This window comes from Podarcis pityusensis, assembly GCF_964106645.2.
Source record: "Podarcis pityusensis genome assembly, chromosome: 17".
Taxonomy (NCBI): Eukaryota; Metazoa; Chordata; class Lepidosauria; order Squamata; family Lacertidae; genus Podarcis; species Podarcis pityusensis.
This window is the reverse complement of record NC_138042.1, coordinates 35,038,604-35,056,796: the sequence shown is the minus strand read 5'-3', so window position 1 is coordinate 35,056,796 and position 18,193 is coordinate 35,038,604. Positions and strand designations below refer to the sequence as shown.

Here is an 18,193-nt window from a genome sequence, read left to right as displayed (position 1 = left end):
AGACAAAGTGGCCTAGACACCTGTTTCTGTACAGCAATGAAGCTGGAATAAACCCTGCATGCCGATTTAACAATTAAAGGTACTATTTTGTTGCTTGGAGTGTAGTTTCCTTTAGGTTTAAATTGCAGGCAGCAGGGATAACACAGCTAATATTGCCTCCCAATGCAGAGACTTCTCTCTTAAGTGACACACCTTGAACTCCCTTTTTTGACTGGCACCAAAGCACAGGGGAGTAAGCTCATCTCACAGTTTTGGTTTTGCAACCCTTTTTTATTCTGAATTAAATTTCAAAAATAAAAAGTGTACCATAGCTTTCAAAAATTAAGGAAGCAGCATTAGATTATGCTTCCTGAGTTGTCACCACTATAAGATAGTTGAGCAGGAGAGACAGGGGTGTGCCTTTATTTTGCCTAATCTGTTCTTTTCAGTAGCAAATAAGCACCTGCTTTTGATAGGCTGATCCAGAAACCCTTTGCTTCCCTTTTCACGCAGATGATTGCTGTGCTGGTGGATAAGATGATTCGCACACAGATTGTGGATTGTGCTGCAGTAGCAAACTGGATTTTCTCTCCAGAGCTGGCTCATGATTTCACTAGGTAACTAGATGTAAATCTCCCTCTTCCACCCCCCCCTTTTTTTAATTGTTTGGGTTGTGATTTGAATGATGCTGGCAGCAGATCACCTTTTAACTTTCTCAAAATACTCGTGTTGAGTAAACAGTCTTTCACTCAGCTTTTCAAAACTCGCATGGAGAAATTACAGATTTTTTTTTGTAATTCAACCATTTCTGTTTATGGCAGGGAGCAAAATCCTGGTGCGTTGGGCCCAATTCACATACATTATGCTGCAACAAACCTGGATTTGCCAGTGTGCGAATGACAACAGGCCACAGCCAGTGCCAGTTCTTTCTCATGTACATGTACAATGCACTCCAGGTTGAAAACAGAATTGTTACATTCATGCTTGATACTTCAGGAGATGTGGTTTACAGTACAGTCAAACCTCATATCCCAAACACCGAAAACCCGGAAGTAAATGCTCCAGTTTTCAACCATTTTTCGGAAGCTGGACGTCCAACACGGCTTCCGCTTGCGTGCAGGAAGCTCCTGAAACCAATCGGAAGCCACACCTCAGTTGTTGAACATTTTGGAAGCCGAACGGGCTTCCGGAACAGATAATGTTCGACAACCAAGGTTTTACTGCATGTCTAAGACATCATTTATGAAATGCCCCTTAAAATGAATTGTAGGGAAGATCCATTGATGGTACAGGATGTTTATTCCTAATCCACAGCCTTCTGTGTCTTGCAGTTAATAGCCGCTTTACAAGCGAGCATATACGATGTGTACATTAGCATCATGTCTCAAACGAGCCAAAGTATATTGTATGAACTAGAGCGTCTCTTTCTTTCTCTGCTAGGTTTTATATCTGGGAAATCTTACACTCAACAATCCGTAAAATGAACAAGCACGTGGTGATGATCCAAAAGGAGCTAGAGGAGGCCAAAGCGAGATTAGCCAAACAGCACAAACGTGTAGGTAACCATTTTCCAGGGCTGTGAAAAAAACGTTACTTGACGTAAAGATGTGTATAAACAGCAGTACTGTAACTCTTTTCCACCAAAAATAAAAACGAAAGAATTGCTATACTGTGTAAAAGTCCAACACTCTGTTTTCAGCAGCAGCCAGCCAGAGGCTTCTGTAAACGTCATTGTGTGTTTGTCTCCATCATCTGATACATTGCCCCTGAAAAATGGGGGATAGCCTGGCAAATAGCCATTGGTAGACCTATCTTCCATGGATGTGCCCATTCCTTTTTTTAAAAAGCCATCAAGCAAATAGCAATCACCACATCTTGAGGTAATATGTTGATTATGGGTGTTATGTCTGGCAGACCAAAGGACCAAATTAGGCTATTACTTTCATTGTGTAGCAAGCAGCTACAGCTGAGCTTTTTCTTTATTTAATCCCAGGCACAATTGACTGATTGTCATCAGGAACACATACAAGGAGGAGAGGTTTACCCCTTCCTAGCAGCGATCCTGACTAAAACTGCTGCACCCTAGTCTAGCTATGAGGCTTACATGAAAAATTCCCATTGATGCCAGTGCAAGCTTTTGTTTTCGTTAAGACTCCTGCCTTGCACACGCTGTTCCCGATGACATTGGCCACCTCTGCAGCTGCAACATTGGGCAGTAGCCAAACCACTCATTCCATCAGTGCAAGATTTATTTTTGCACAGTACACACATACACCTCTGACACACTCTGTGTATTCTCCCAAATTTGCTCCATGGGGCTGGGGGAAACCCCAGAACAGAGTTAGGGGGCTCAAGGGGAGAGGAGAGCCAAAAGTCCTTGCACTGATAGAAAGTGTGCAGCGAATACTGGCCTAAATTATGCTAGGAATCTAATAGGACATGCAGAGATCAGACATGCTTGCAGTGACTTGAGTTTCTCATTGTATTGTGTACCACTGTGACAACCCCCTTTCCTTCCCTGAGAACCCCAGAGCAGCTTATATTGGGAATCCCAAGTGGTTTCCTGGGCTGGGTCAGCTTATCTTTAAGCTGAACAATATTTCATGGCTTCAGGCAACACATGCAGCAGTACCTTTTTATTTTGTTTCATCTTACATGTTGCATTTATTCTTTTATTAAATGCTTATAGATGCATGCTAAAATCATGACTGTAGCTCACTTTGAGCTGGAAGAGAGAAGCTTTCAGCGCTTTGGTGGGACAGGTCTCTATAAACTCAAAAAGGAATGAAACAGAATGTGCCCTAGCTAACCTTTTGGTCTCGGAGCACTTATGACCCCCCTGTTAAACGTTAACTATTCCTCCCCAGCGAGACAGTGATGACGATGACGACGACGACGACCGAAGTAGTGACAGGGAAGATGGGCCCCTTGAAGAGCAGATAGAACGCCTGCAAGAAAAAGTTGAATCGGCTCAAAGTGAACAAAAAAACCTCTTCCTTGTAATATTCCAGGTAAATGCAGAAATATTCATTGGCTTTTAGAAAATGAGTTACCCTATTTTTCTGTGTATAACATGACCCCTATTTTGGGGGACTGAAATTTATGAAAATGGGGGAAGACGCCCCCCATTTAAAAAATTTATTTTGGAGTAAAAAAACCTAGTCTTATAGATGGAAAAGTACGGTAATAGAAGAAGGGCTGTTGAGTGTTGGGGAAGCTATGAACCTCAGCTTTGCAAAACTTTATAATGCGTATTATAACCCTTTAAGTTATCCAGTTTTACTGTGGGTGTTTTTGGTGTGAAATTGCTTGAGATATTTTATGGGAAGCGATTCATAAATGGAACCAAATAAATGAAATGAAAAGTTTCAAGTAGAGGAAGCAATTCCAAGTATTTGGGAACTTGGGGAGGAATTCATTGCAGTGCTAAGTTAAAGTCCCTGAACGGTACTGCTAGTTGTACTAGCACAGGGGTCAGCAAAGCTTTTCAGCAGGGGGCCGGTCCACTGTCCCTTGGACCTTGCGGACTATATTTTTGGGGAAAAATAAAAATGAACAAATTCCTATTCCCCACAAATAACCCAGAGATTCATTTTAAATAAAAGGGTACATTCTACTCGTGTAAAAACACTCTGATTCCTGGACTGTCTGCGGGCCGGATTTAGAAGGCGATTGGGCCGGATCCGGCCCCCGGGCCTTAGTTTGCCTACCCATGTGCAAGCAGAATGGCTTGTGCTGGATAAGCTCTGGAAGGCAGCATGGTCTCATAGCTGTGGTTAAGCAACAGATTGCTGTAGCCCTGATACTGTTTTACAACCAGCTTCAAGAAGTGATACTATTGTGCTGGCCTGTTCTCACGCTCGTTGAACCCGGGAAAAGATCTCCGGAAATTAGCAATGAATTCTGTGCTAAGTGGCGCTGTTCTGTCATGAAATTTCCATTCTTTAATTCAGAAGTACTATTTCTCACATGTCCTCATTCTCTTGTCTTGTCTGTGGACGTTGACTTCCCTGTATTTAAAAGATGTTGCTAATATTGCCCTTTCCAGCGCTTCATTATGATCCTCACGGAGCACTTAGTGCGATGTGAAACCGGAGGCATTGATGTGATTACACCTTGGTACAAGAACTGTATAGAGAGGCTGCAACAGATCTTCTTACAGGTAGGTCTCATTCCTTTCCGAAATCACGAATGTGGTACAGTGGTGCCCCGCAAGACGAATGCCTCGCAAGACGGAAAACCCACTAGACGAAAGGGTTTTCCGTTTTGGAGGTGCTTCGCAAAACGAATTTCCTATGTGCTTGCTTCGCAAGACGAAAATGTCTTGCGAGTTCCTGCGGGGGTTTTTTCCTCCCCCCCCCCTTTTCCCCAAGCCGCTAAACCGCTTATCAGCTGATCGGCTAAGCCGCTTAACAGCTGATCGCTAAGCCGCTTATCAGCTGATCCTTAAGCCGCTTATCAGCTGATCCTTAAGCCGCTTAACAGCTGGTCGCTAAGCCGCTTATCAGCTGATCCTTAAGCTGCTTAACAGCTGGTCGCTAAGCCGCTTATCAGCTGATCCGCTAAGCCGCTAATACTGTAGCGCTAATCCGCTAAACCGCTAATGGGCTTGCTTCGCAAGACGAAAAAACCCGCAAGACGAAGAGACTCGCGGAACGGATTCTTTTCGTCTTGTGAGGTACCACTGTAACTAGAAATTGCATAGAAATGTGGTTGCACAGAAATGATAATTCTGCATTCGCAAGTACTTGCTTGAGGTAAATGTTCAGGAGGAAGCTATATTCGGCTGATAGTCCATATAAATGGGCTTTTTCAAAATCGTTTATACTAGAGGCCAATATAAACCTGAGGCAGGTTTCACTTACTCTTTCTATACAGAAGCACATCTTGCTTGTCTTAAACTGACTGATTGTTCCTGTCACTGTTGTTTATGATTAAGACCAGGGGTCAGCAAACTCTTTCAGCAGGGGGCTGGTCCACTGTCCCTCAGACCTTTGGGGGGGGGGGTGGACGGACTATATATTGAAAAGGGGGGAAAAATGAACAAATTCCTATGTCCCACAAATAACCCAGAGATGCATTTTAAATAAAAGGACACATTCTACTCATGTAAAAACACACTGATTTCCCGGACCATCTGCGGGCCAGATTTAGAAGGTAATTGGGCCGGATCCAGCACCTGGGCCTTAGTTTGCCTACCCATGATTAAGACTGTCCAGCCCTTCAACCATTTTTATACTATTCTTCTCCCTGTCTCTGGCTGCTCTTCTCAGGTTCTGTTTGTTTTAAAGTGGAATGACCAGAATTGCAGGCAACATTCTCGGTGTATTTTATCCATTCATAATAAGTTTCTGGTGTTCCTCAGCTGCCGAGTGAATGCGGGGGGGGGACTGTGATTTCTCTCACTATGTCCTGCCAAGTAATGAGTAACTGAGACGGCTCTTTTCTGTCTGCAGCATCACCAGATCATCCACCAGTACATGGTGACGTTGGAAAATCTTCTCTTCACAGCAGAATTGGATCATCATATATTGGCTGTATTTCAGCAGTTCTGTGCATTGCAGGCCTGAGAGACTTCGTTTTTGTACAGGACTTAATTGACTTCACCTTTTTAAAACAAAAATGGGAAAATTGATGAGGGAAGAGGAGGAAAGAAGCTTTTAATTGGAAAACAAGCTTGCCGTGCTGTCGTAGATAAGCTACTCGGCACTCAAAACGGGGCAGTTCTTTTAGCAGTAGAGGCCTAACTCTGTTTTACGACTGCTAGGTGACTGGCTAGGTGACTGGGATGGAATAATGTGTGGATTTCTAATTTTGAAATGGTTTGAATGCTGGCTTCATCGTGGCATTTGTTTTGTCCCCTTCTGTTGTTTGTATAAAAATAAAAATAGGGAATAAATAGGATTGGTTACCTTTGCTTGGCCCTTTCATAATAATGAATTCCCTCATTATAATAATGTGAAGCAAGCATCAAGACTTGTGAATCTGAAGAGCAGCTTCCCAATGAGTAAGATTAAACTCTCTGAGGGACAGGAGCATAGGACACGTGAAATGCTAAACGGTCAAGCCTCCAGAGTAGCCTAGAGTATATGTTTGTTATCAAAATTAATTTTCATGGTTGTATGAAACATGGTTGAAATACAATCGGAATATGTTTTTTAAATCTGCCTATTGTACTTATTTTGGGTCGCAACGAATAGGTGAAACGTCTATTTGGGTCGCAAACATCCTGTAAGAAATAACTACAATACATAACAATTTCTTAGTGCTTCACATATGTTCTTGATGGAGGGTGGGGTGGGGGTTGAGACTCCTATGACTTCGTAACAATGGATAGTTTGGCGTTCACCTACTTAGCAGAAGTTGGCAGCCCAAGCTCCGGAATGTGTTCTGCTCCAGCCACCATTACAGGGTAACTTTCTGAAAAAAGCAAATTGACTGTGAGCTGGACTGGGAAGAACCTTGTCTCCAGCTTAACTGTATTCCCACATGCCATGAACCTGTTTCTCTGCCCAAGGACTGTGTGAAGAAGACTTGGTGGTTTTTCCGAAGACCTCACATTCTGCAATTCAGTGATACTGTTGTATTTCTCACCTATATTATCTTTGCCATGAACAACTATAAAGGATGGGCAAAACTTGGGAGTGATGGTAAAGACTGGGCAGGCTGCTGTCTCATATTAGAAAAGAGTATTTTAGCAGTCCTAAATTACGGGTCTAAATTAGCTTTTCCCTAATCTTTGACTAACTCAGGAATGGAGTCGGACAAATTAAGACAAGAAACAAAGTATTAGGCTGCATTGAAAAACTGACAGATTGCCGGATCCGGATGGTATCTTAAAGGATTCAGAATGAATTTGTGATCTTCTAACAAAATTATGTAACTTGTCTCTGAGGTTTGCCTCCTGAGGCATTCTCACAGGAGTGTACATCAGTATTTGCAGTCCAAATGTTGCTAGGTGTTCCTACCTTTCCTCGTTGCACAGAACCATTTCTCTCCGATTAATTTCCCCAAGCACTTAATTTGCATCTGGTTTCTCTACACACCTCATTACTGAATGCCTTCACCATTTAAGTTGTTTCTTACTGAAAAGCCTTGAGATTGTCTTGGCTTAAAAGCCCTTGCTGTGGTGGACATAAAATCACTGCTTTGTGTACGTGTGTGAGATGCCACTGGATTCGCACTTGAACTGCTGCTTCTCAGCTTTCATTTTAACTAATGAAAGTTGCATGTGTGCTAAGGACTGCTGGCTAAATAAGATCTCAAGTGGTTAAGGGAAGGGGTACGCTGGCTTTTCCTCTATCCAAGCAAAACTAGAAACCATACACGTGCAGAATTTAAGAGGGGCCACTTCCTGTACTTCCAACTTTTGTAGAGTATTACCAAGCCCTAGTAAATTACTTCAGTAGCATCTTTATTAGTCCTAAGTGAACAAAATGCTATTGGGATGTACACCCAGTGGAAGTCTTAACACTTTGTATCACGCTGTTAGAATATCCAGCAGGAATTACTGAAGATAATGTGCAATGAAAGATAAAAAAGGGATGAGCATACCATTGTTTTCATTTATTTTATTTTATTAGCAGTGATACACAATACAATTCAATACTTACATGATTCAGCAGGCTGCAGTTCTACCATGAAATCAGATTTTTAACATTGCATTTCAATTGTGGATGAGGAAGGCTGCGTGTAAAAAAAGTCGCTGAGCACTTAGTTCATTGGATTAAAAAAATTACAAAAGGTACATTGTAATGTAGCACTAAGAACATACTACATTTTTTCATATGTTAATTCATGACCACATGTCCTGCAGGTTTTCTTGTACAGGTCTTCGTCTATCATTTCTTCATCTCCGTAGTCATGTTGATGAACACTTGTATCTTTTTTCCAAACACTACTCCTTACAGCTCGGCGCAGTTCTAATACAAAATGAAGAAGAAAATTATTCAAGGCAGACCAGAAGCCCCAAAGTTTTTCTTTTGTGTCCTGGAGATGGGCTCCTGCTTTCAACCACGATCCCTGATTTGTATATTGTAATCCAGGATTTGTAAGAGCAGAAAAACTGCAGAAGTCTTCCCAACATTGCAAGTTCCAGAACAATTATACCAAACTGAAATATTTCAGAGGACCAAATTACAGAGAAACTATCCCATAGATGGGACTAACTCCCTCCCCGCCCCCCTTGTAGGTAAAAAGGTAAAGGACCCCTGGATGGTTAAGCCCAGTTAAACAGCTTCTGGCTCAACGGGACACTGTGATGGAAACCAGAGCGCACGGAAACGCCGTTTACCTTTCCGCCACAGCGGTACCTATTTATCTACTTCCACTGGTGTGCTTTCAAACTGCTAGGTTGGCAGGAGCTGGGGCAGAGCAACGGGAGCTCACTCCGTTGCGGGGATTCAAACTGCCGACCTTCTGATCAGCAAGCTCAGGAGGCTCAGTGGATTAGACCACAGCGCCACCCGCGTTGTATAAATACGCAGTAAGCGGTTCAGTATGCTAGAAGATGAAGAGACCTGTTGTTTAACTGGTAGGTTTGTGGGGTGGGGTGGTCAAGAGAACGCTCAATTCACACTCACCTTTAACTTTCTTATCAAACTTCTTTTGTTTCATCTTCTCTCTGTTGTCTTGTCTGCTTTCCTTCGCTTCTTCTAACGCTTCTTCGCTACCCCAGATTTCAAGAGAGCGCTTGATCACCTGCAGATTAAGACATTTGAACAAACAAAAAACCGGTCTCAGAGTTTGATCTCTGTTGCAGCGCACTGTGGTCTACGCCCAGAGGCATGATCTGTGTAGGCCTCAAGCCTGCATGGATCTGTTCCAAGGGAATTCCTCTGGTTCCCTCCACACTATAAAAATGGGACACAAAACTACGCAGATACCCCCACCTCATTATTTGTGTTGGTACAGAAGTAATGTGACAATTAATAAACTAGATACATAACCTGTATCCAGCAAAGGCATTTATAACAATGCTGCCCTTCTGAATTAACGTATAGAAGGGATTCCTGCATGTAAAGGGGAGGATGCTGAGGAATGTACATAAGTGTTCAGAATAGGTAAAGGTAAAGGGACCCCTGACCATTAGGTCCAGTCGTGGCCGACTCTGGGGTTGCAGTGCTCATCTCGCTTTATTGGCCGAGGGAGCCGGCGTACAGCTTCCGGGTCATGTGGCCAGCATGACTAAGCCACTTCTGGCGAACCAGAGCAGTGCACGGAAATGCTGTTTACCTTCCCGCCAGAGCAGTACCTATTTATCTACTTGTACTTTGACGTGCTTTTGAACTGCTAGGTTGGCAGGAGCTGGGACCGAGCAACGGGAGCTCACCCCGTCGCGGGGATTCGAACCGCCGACTTTCTGATCAGCAAGTCCTAGGCTCTGTTTTGAATTATGGTATTGGAGGAGACTCTTGAGAGTCCCATGGACTGCAAGAAGATCAAACCTCTCCATTCTGAAGGAAATCAGCCCTGAGTGCTCACTGAAAGGACAGATCGTGAAGCTGAGGTTCCAATACTTTGGCCACCTCATGAGAAGAGAAGACTCCCTGGAAAAGACCCTGATGTTGGGAAAGATGGAGGGCACAAGGAGAAGGGGACGACAGAGGACGAGATGGTTGGACGGTGTTCTCGAAGCTACCAGCATGAGTTTGACCAAACTGCTGGAGACAGGAGTGCCTGGTGTGCTCTGGTCCTTGGGGTCACGAAGAGTCGGACACAACTAAACGACTAAACAACAACAAGGCTCTGTGGTTTAACCCACAGCGCCTCTTGTGTCACTAAGTGTTCAGAATAGGGCTTGGCGATAGCAGCTTTTCAGCATCGTGATGTATCACCAGCCAAACACTGTGATGTTGAAAAGCGAAGTGAGGAACGAGCTGCGTTGGGCCCAGTCCCGCAAAGCGCTGGGGTGAAACTGCCTCAGCTCCTTGGCAGGAGTATTGGCAATTTCACTCCAGTGAGCCAATGCATTTTGTTCCTCCACACAGGGCATCAGCGGCAGAGGGACTCCCTCTGCCCCCAGTGCCCGGGCGCTGAGGGAAAAACAAGCTACATTAGCTCCAGCACCTCGCAGCTTGTTCTTCCCTCAGTTTGAAGACCAGAGCGCGAGGGCAACCTCACCTGGCAGTGTGCAGTGGGTGAAACCATCGCTCTCTCACCGCCAGGTACCCAATTAACTTTTCTGGAGGGTCACACCCTGCCTTTTGTCTTCACTACTGCAAATAAAAACTGGGTGTTTTTTTATAGAGAGATCACACATTACTGAACAAAGCTCCGTACCTGTAGCTTTAAGTAAAGTTTCATGTCACCCCATCGCGGATTATGAGGGTTTTTCTTCAGGATAAATCTTAGCACCGGTTCTCTCTTGTCTAAATCGCAGTCTTTCAGAAGATATTCTTGCTTGGCTTCACTCCTTGTTATGAGTTTATGCTTTTCTTCAACATCTCTGAAACAAGGTCCCATTCAGTGAAACTAAGACCGTTATTATGTATGAGCTGCTATTTTCTGAGCTGTAAAGTAGTCCGTCAGCAATCTGATATGGGAAGGTGCGTTACACAGAGTTAGTGCCCTGGTCCATGAGATCTTTATTGCTTACAGTGACCAGAAGCGGTTCCCCTACTCTGCCAGGAGATGGTCGGGCATGAAGTCGAGACCTCCTGAGAGCAAAGAGTGGTCTCTCTCACTGAGCCGTGGCCCTCTCCCTTCGGTCCTATACATAAACACACAAAAGTAAATCCTACTATTTTAATGTGGCTCACTGTCATAAGTGTGCCTAGAATTGCAACCCGCAAAACTTAAGCCAGCCATGAATTGCATCTCATGGTTCAAAGGCATTCCCTGTTCTAGTTGCTCAATAACTGCGCCGAAGCAGCAATGATCCAGGCAAAGTTCAGCAATTTTGGACACAATCCTAATCCCACTTATTAGGATATGGGTGGCCAGATGGGCGGGGTATAAGTAATAAATTATTATTATTATTATTACAGTGGTACCTTGGTTTAAGGGACACGGGTGGCGCTGTGGGTTAAACCACAGAGCCTAGGGCTTGCCGATCAGAAAGTCGGCAGTTTGAATCCCCGCAATGGGGTGAACTCCTGTTGCTCGGTCCCTGCTCCTGCCAACCTAGCAGTTCCAAAGCACGTCAAAGTGCAAGCAGATAAATAGGTACCACTCCGGCGGGAAGGTAAACGGCATTTCCGTGCGCTGCTCTGGTTCGCCAGAGCCTAGTCATGCTGGCCATATGACCCAGAAGCTGTACGCCGGCTCCCTCAGCCAATAAAGCGAGATGAGCACCGCAACCCCAGTGTCGGCCATGACTGGACCTAATGCTCAGGGGTCCCTTTACCTTTACCTTACCTTGGTTTAAGAACAGCTTAGTTTATGAACAGCTTGGATTAAGAATGCCGCAAATCCGGAAGTAGGTGTTTTGGTTTGTGAACTGTGCCTTGGAATAAGAACATGTTCTGCTTCCTGTTGAGTGTGTTCGATTTGTAAATTGAGTCCCCCGCTGCTATGGGAAAGCATGCCTTGGATTAAGAACGGACTTCCGGAACAGATTCTGTTCATAAACCAAGGTACCACTGTATTATTATTATTATGGTCTGCATGGGCACAGTGTGTATTCCTTCCTAGTAAACATACGTAATATGGGGCTACATTCAAATACCATTTCATTCCACGCAAGACTTGAGCATGTGCTTTACAGGGCTATCCTGTACAGGCCTTTACAACAGGCAGCTCATGTTAGCGTGAAAATTCAGGTTCCTTTTTGCTCAGCTGAAACATACGACCTTTGACAAACTTCATCATACTTTGCAGAAATGAAGTTTATCAAAGAACATTTATACTGAGACAAGAATAATTTTTACAACACAAAACTACACACACAAAATATGAAATATTGAGGGCACTGAGCCACAGCCCAAGCTGTGGCTCCACTGGCACAAAATATTTCCATGTGCGCAATGGAGTTTCCACTTTCTGTCCCCTCTAGCTGTTCTGTGCACTCTCCAAATCAGCTCCAGAGAGTTGGAGGATCCAACGGGGCTCCAGCTTTTAGGGGACTACACTTTCAATCATCCTTGACCACTGGCCCTGCTAGCTAGGGATGATGGGAGTTGTAGTCCAAAGACAGCTGGAGATTCAAGTTTGGGAAAACCTGCTCTAGAGCAGTTTTGCGGGGAGAATGAGAGAAATGGTGGGTGCCGCTTTGCCAGTAATAATAATAATTCCATTACTTGCACTCTGCCCATCTGACCGGGTTCCCCAGCCACGCTGGGTAGCTTACAACAGAATACAAAACAACACAGTGAAACATCAGACATAAGAAGCTTTCCAATACAAGGCTGCCTTCAGATGTCTTCTAAAGGTTGTATAGTAACTTATCTCCTTGACGTCTGATGGGAGGGCGTTCCACAGGGCAGGTGCCACTACCGAGAAGGCCCTCTGCCTGGTTCCCTGTAGCTTCACTTCTCGCAGTGAGGGAGCCACCAGAAGGCTCTCGGTACTGGATCTCAGTGTCCGGACTGAATGATGGGGGTGGAGATGCTCCTTCAGGTACACAGAGCTAAAGCCATTTAGGGTGCTAAAGGTCAGTAGAATCCTGTTGGCCACAGCATTTCATACAAGCCATTATTTCCCCCTTTCTTTATTTGCTATATACCTGCAATTATCGCATGTTGCTAGATCGAAGTGGTTCATGAGGTAGGAATCCATGAATTCTTTACCACATTCTTCACAAATAATGTAATCAAATTCTAACACAGGCCCTGTTTAAAAAAAATGAATAAACAACAGGGCGTAAGCTGTTAAAGTGCATTCAAGATAGCAAAAATATTTTTTTCATTTTAAATTTATTTATTGATATTTATTCAGAGATACACAAAAAATACCCATTACAAAGCATCTTTTTATAATGTACTGATATAAAACAGCTACTTAGTCTAAAAAAGAACAAAGGCAGAAAGGAGAAAAGACAAGAAAAAGGAAAACCTGAAGAAAGAAAGAAAGAAAGAAAGAAAGAAAGAAAGAAAGAAAGAAAGAAAGAAAGACAGAAAGAAGAATAAAAGGACTTCTAACTCTCTGTCCTGCAGCTAAATATAGTATTCATGCATGCAGGCTTCATATTCCTTTTAACATTCTTTAAATTCCCAGCCCCACGAGACCAGACTGTTAGATGATTATGAACTGATGCACAATACAGTGGCTACCTCAGGTTAAGAACTTAATTTGTTCTGGAGGTCCGTTCTTAACCTGAAACTGTTCTTATCTTGAGGTACCACTTTAGCTAATGGGGCCTCCCGCAGCCGCCGCGCAATTTCTGTTCTCATCCTGAAGCAAAGTTCTTAACCTGAGGTACTATTTCTGGGTTAGCAGAGTCTGTAACCTGAGGCGTCTGTAACCCAAGGTACCACTGTAATGTTTATCAGCTCTTCTAGAAGAACACATTGCGATGTGTGCTTGTACCAGCCTTTCAGACAAATATTTTTATGTCTCTGCAAGCAAGGAATTTCTCTTTTGGCTCAGTTCCCCCTATCATGGCACCTTCCACTAACTAAGCACAACCAACAGCAGCCGTTTCCTCACTGCCATATTTACCAGGGAGATGCACAACTTTCTCTGCTTTGTTTTCCTCTTCCTCCTCCTCTTCAAGAAAGAATCCTCCCCCGGTATCTATTATCTTTGGAGGTGCTTTCACTTTGGAACTGCCTGCAGAAAAAACAAAAATAAACTTTGCAATCAGTACCTGACACTGATGTAATAAAGTCTATTGGTAGGTGAGGAAGCCATGTCTAACCTTGCTCAAATGTTAAGAAGCAGCCCACAATAAAAAAAAAGGAGTATCTATTGAAATCCAATACATTATTATTGCATTGCTTTAATATCCTATATTTCATCCAAGGTGACATACTTGGTTCTCCCTCTCTCCATATTATCCTGACAACAACCGTGTGAGGTAGGTCAGGCTGAGGGTTGGTCACTGACCCAAGGCCAAGCTTCAAGGCCATTTGGGGATTTGAATCCTGGTCTCCTAGATCAGGATTTCCCAAACTTGGGTCTCCAACTGGTTTTTTTGGACTACAACTCCCATCATCCATAGCTAGAAGGACCAGTGGTCAGGGATGACGGGAATTGTAGTCCAAAGACCTCTCCTAGATCCTAGATATCCCCGACCTACACACTGTGATCCATGCACCTCCAGGCTTGACTACTGTAATTCGCTCTACGCGGGGCTGCCCTTGAAGCTGTCCCAGAAACTCCAGCGGGTGCAGAATGCTGCAGCGAGGCTCCTCACGGGGTCTCTGCCATGGGAGCATATTCACCCAGTGCTTTTCAAGCTGCACTGGCTCCCGGTGGACTACAGGGTCAGATTTAAGGTGCTGCTTTTGACCTTTAAAGCCCTTCACAGCCTAGGACCCTCGTACCTACGGGACCGCCTCTCCCGGTATGCCCCACGGAGAGCCTCAAGGTCCACAAATAGCAACACCCTAGTGGTTCCGGACCCTAAGGAAGTTAGATTAGCCTCAACCAGAGCCAGGGCCTTTTCAACACTGGCTCCGGCCTGGTGGAACGCTCTGCCTCATGAGACCAGGGCCCTGCAGGATCTGATTTCTTTCTGCAGGGCCTGTAAGACAGAGTTGTTGTGCCTGGCCTTTGGCTTAGAGCCAATTTGATTCCCTCCCCCTTTCTTTTTTCTTTTCCTTTCTCCTCCTGCGATGAGGTTTCAATACTTTAATGTTGTATTTTAATTTTGTTTTTAGGTTGTTATTATTGCTTGTTAGCCGTCCTGAGCCCGGCCTTGGCTGGGGAGGGCGGGGTATAAATAAAAATTATTATTATTATTATTATTATTATTATTATTATTATTATTATTATCTGACTCTAACCACTATACCACACCGCCTCTCTATACATTTAGAGATCCCCATTCACTTTTAAGAAGGCGTAGGATCAGATTGCTAGAACTAACGAGGTAGATGGGCCTGAGGTCTCTGAAAAGTCTCCTTTTGGGTTGTCAACATCAAGGATCACCCCAGGTATTTTCTATCCCTGGACCATAACTCCAAAGCTGGTAGCAACCACCTAAGATTTCTGCTTTGTAGCATTACAGATTGAAGGCTTTCCCTTCTTGCCTGAATGTTTTTAAGGAACATTGCATTAGCCTCCTTCAGGAGCTCACAGACTTCAGCATCACACAGCCACAAAGGAAACCCACAACTTCCCATCATAATGTGCCTTTTACTTTCCAGTATACTTTTGCTAGCCATATGCACAGTAGGGCGGTTCATAAAAAACTTTTTTTTGAAAATGCCTGCTTCAAAGGTCTTATCTTACTACACTAGGGATTATATAGCTAGATCTGAAATTTCAAGAAAATAGCTGTTTACTTGGCCGTTTTCCTATGTCGTGAAGTCTGAAATTTCAATTCAGTGGAGCAGGGTCAAGATATTAACTGATGTGCATGAAATTTCAGATCTAGCTATATAATCCCTGGTGTAGTAAGATAAGACCTTTGGAGCAGGCATTTTTTTTAAAAAAAAAAGTTCTTTATGAACTGCCCTAAATTGCACAACTGACTCAGACTACAGAAGCTTCAGAGGCAAGCCCAACATAGAAAAGCATGAGAATTTGCCCTTTGGCCACAACATCAACCCTGCACTGTGGGGGTTTGACTAGATGAGCTTTGGAGGTCCCTTCCCATTCCAAAATTCTAAGATTTCCCTCTTCCCTATCCATACGCCTCTCTTACCAGCTGGAGGCTAACCTGCACAAGCTACCTGGACCTGTCCATCGTGTATTACATTGCAGTGCCAAGCGAACCTTCGCCGGTAGGAGGGTAAGGCCTGGTAGCCAGCCTTGCTTGCCTCAGCATCAGTGCCCGCTGGCGATTCCGCTCTATCTTTGCCCTCATCGCGGCAGAGAGTGCAGGTTTCTCCTCTTCAGGAGCAGAAGATTCCATGGCCGGATCCAGAGACGGAAACCTAGAAAGGTTAAATTGAAATAAGAATGATTTTTCTACAAAAAGTGGTGCTGGAACCCATCATGAACGCCTCCCTTCTTCTCTTTTTAATTTATACATTTCATTAGTTTTACAATCAATTTAACGTTTCAAAAGTTGACTTCCTCCTCTTTCTGCGGTTCCTTAAAATCATTTTTTAACATCTTCTTCGCATCCATTTAGCTTGCTCGTTTAATAATCTACTGTAAATATATACTCTTATAAAACTGCAGGTTATTATATTAATCCTGCTAATTTTTTGTGTTTATGATTTATCTGTTTATTCAATAAACTATTTCCATTCTTTTACAAAAAGTTCCGTTATCTTGATTTCTTATTTTTCCGGTACGTTTCGCCATTTCTGCATATCCCATAAGCTTTTGTATCCATTCCCTTGTTCTCTTATAATGGCAATGGCGACCACTTGAGAGGTCCCGGAACAGAGTTCCAGCAAGTTCCAGCTGGAAAAAAAGCCCCGATAATAATTATGATAAGGGAGGAGGTGGAAATAATAAAAGCAGCCCAAAGGATTGCTAGCTACCAACCAGGGGAATAGGCAGCAGTTGTTGATCCCATCATTCCGGACCATCTGCCAACTTCATGTGTCTGGTAAAGTCCTCAATGCTTCGTGCACCAATAAATTTCCTAGTCTCCAACAATACAGTTCTGTGCATAGCTACATACTTCTGAAACTGAATTCAGTGCAGGGTAGATAGAAATCAATGATTTAAAAAAATCTGGTTTTTTAAAATTTAAAACAGATTTTTTAAATTTAAATTGGATTTTAAAAATAAAATGCTTTTGGAGGAAAATATCTTTCTAAAGATAGCTTTCTATTTAAGTTACATTACAGTCCAGGAAATAAGGATTTGTTTTAAGTTTTTCCTGTGTGCTGAAAATCAGTCTATTTTTAAAAAAAAATGTTTAACCACATCAGTTAACAAACATGGATACATATGCTATAATATTACTGTATTACTGAAATAATTTTTTTATATTGTTATTAAGGAAATGATTATTTTTCTCCTTCCAATAAAGTACAGCAGAAAAGTTGTCCAGAGATAAACACTTAACTTATTAAACCTCACAATAATTTCATAATTATCTGTCTATGTATTTCTAACAGTATAACCAAATCAGTAATTTTTGTTATAACTGTAAAAACTATTCTGAAAAGTCATTGTTCCAAAAATGAAACCTTCATCTGGTTGTAAATATTAAGATTATACCGGCAGGAATGCCTTTCTGTAAAAAAATAAAATGATTTCAAATCGAGTCTTACTGACTAGTGATTTAAATCATGATTTAAACCGTGATTTAAATCGATTTGCTTTAAATCAAATCCACCCTGATTCAGTGGGACTTTCAGGTAGAAGTGGGTGTGAGATTGCACCTTGAAACGAGATCTTTCCTAGCAATTGTTCCAACAGCAGATCTGAAAGCAAATGCTTGTTTTGCGCTTACCAAACTGGTAGATCATCATTTTATTCGTATAATTCAGGCCTTGCTCAAAGCAGCTTATGGCAATTACGCAATTACAAAAGCAAAGCAGTCACAAGCAATAAGCAGAACGCATCGAAAAGTCCACAAAATGGAGCAATTGCCACGTAATAAGTGGTTAAAAGAAATAAAGGCACAAAATATTAATATCAAATAAAAGCATGAGAGAGATAAAAAAATAAAATAAAATAAAATAAAAGCATGAGATTTTTAATTTTTTTTAAAAAAAGATGCAAAATATGAATAACAGCAGACACCAACCACAAAACCCAACAAGCAATACTCCAGCCCAGATCAAGCTCCAGGGGAAAGGCGGACTTGCCTTTGCCAGCCGCTTTCAGCCCTTCTGCAAAAGTGAGAAGTGCCCAAAACATCAACAGGACCGGAAAAAGGAACCTTACCTGCCCACACAAAGCTTGGCTTCTTGAAGCCGTGTGCGCATGCTCCTGGACGGAAGCCGTCCCTTTAGAAGTGCTCGGCTACTTCCGTGACTGTAGAAGTACGAAAGTGTAGAGGCGGCCGTCCATAGAGACGACCCTCGTTCCTACTAAGCGGCCTGTTTTGTGCCTGGTTTTTTGAAAAAACGTACTTCGAGGCAGAAATAAGAGCATAGCTGTCAACTTACAGATTTCAAAATGAGGGACCAGCAGCCTCGAAAATAAGGGATCAGCAGCCAAAATAAGGGATTTTGCTTAGCTTAGGCAGAAGTCCGGC

General features: G+C 43.0%; 2 protein-coding genes across 7 annotated transcripts in view; one reads left to right on the top strand and one right to left on the bottom strand.

Moving 5' to 3' along the window:
• The window catches only part of NCBP1 (nuclear cap binding protein subunit 1), a 31,690-nt gene extending 25,548 nt beyond the window's left edge, over positions 1 to 6,142 (top strand). For 2 of the 3 annotated variants that reach the window (XM_080986755.1, XM_080986754.1), the window contains 5 exons: positions 493 to 596; positions 1,420 to 1,534; positions 2,847 to 2,990; positions 4,028 to 4,141; positions 5,436 to 6,142. In XM_080986755.1, the coding sequence (XP_080842881.1) occupies positions 493 to 596; positions 1,420 to 1,534; positions 2,847 to 2,990; positions 4,028 to 4,141; positions 5,436 to 5,549 (591 nt within the window). In that variant the 3' untranslated portion in view covers positions 5,550 to 6,142. Of the gene's footprint in view, positions 1 to 492; positions 597 to 1,419; positions 1,535 to 2,846; positions 2,991 to 4,027; positions 4,184 to 4,673; positions 4,938 to 5,435 lie in introns of those variants that run through there. The other variant, XM_080986753.1, reaches the window with a different exon arrangement.
• A 1,393-nt stretch (positions 6,143 to 7,535) lies between these two features.
• XPA (XPA, DNA damage recognition and repair factor) lies at positions 7,536 to 17,918 on the bottom strand. 4 transcript variants are annotated; one of them, XM_080986972.1, is made up of 7 exons: positions 17,881 to 17,918; positions 15,802 to 15,962; positions 13,579 to 13,689; positions 12,644 to 12,749; positions 10,261 to 10,426; positions 8,562 to 8,679; positions 7,536 to 7,901 (listed from the first exon to the last, which is right to left on the bottom strand). In XM_080986972.1, exons 2-7 carry the CDS (start codon positions 15,938 to 15,940, stop codon positions 7,753 to 7,755), a joined length of 789 nt encoding a protein of 262 aa, XP_080843098.1. In that variant the 5' UTR covers positions 15,941 to 15,962; positions 17,881 to 17,918; the 3' UTR covers positions 7,536 to 7,752. The 4 variants fall into 4 exon arrangements, with proteins under 4 accessions (XP_080843098.1, XP_080843097.1, XP_080843095.1 ...); XM_080986971.1 differs by having other exon boundaries at positions 17,802 to 17,914; XM_080986969.1 differs by lacking the exon at positions 17,881 to 17,918 and adding an exon at positions 17,741 to 17,873.
• Positions 17,919 to 18,193: the final 275 nt, after the last annotated feature.

Coding starts and splice junctions, on each gene's coding strand:
- XPA (XM_080986969.1), bottom strand. CDS start 17,853: ATGTTTTGGGCACTTCTCACTTTTGCAGAAGGGCTGAAAGCGGCTGGC. Junction 10,427..12,643: donor GCAACATGCGATAATTGCAG/GTATATAGCAAA, acceptor ACCTTGTTTCAG/AGATGTTGAAGAAAAGCATA. Junction 8,680..10,260: donor AACTTTACTTAAAGCTACAG/GTACGGAGCTTT, acceptor CTTAATCTGCAG/GTGATCAAGCGCTCTCTTGA.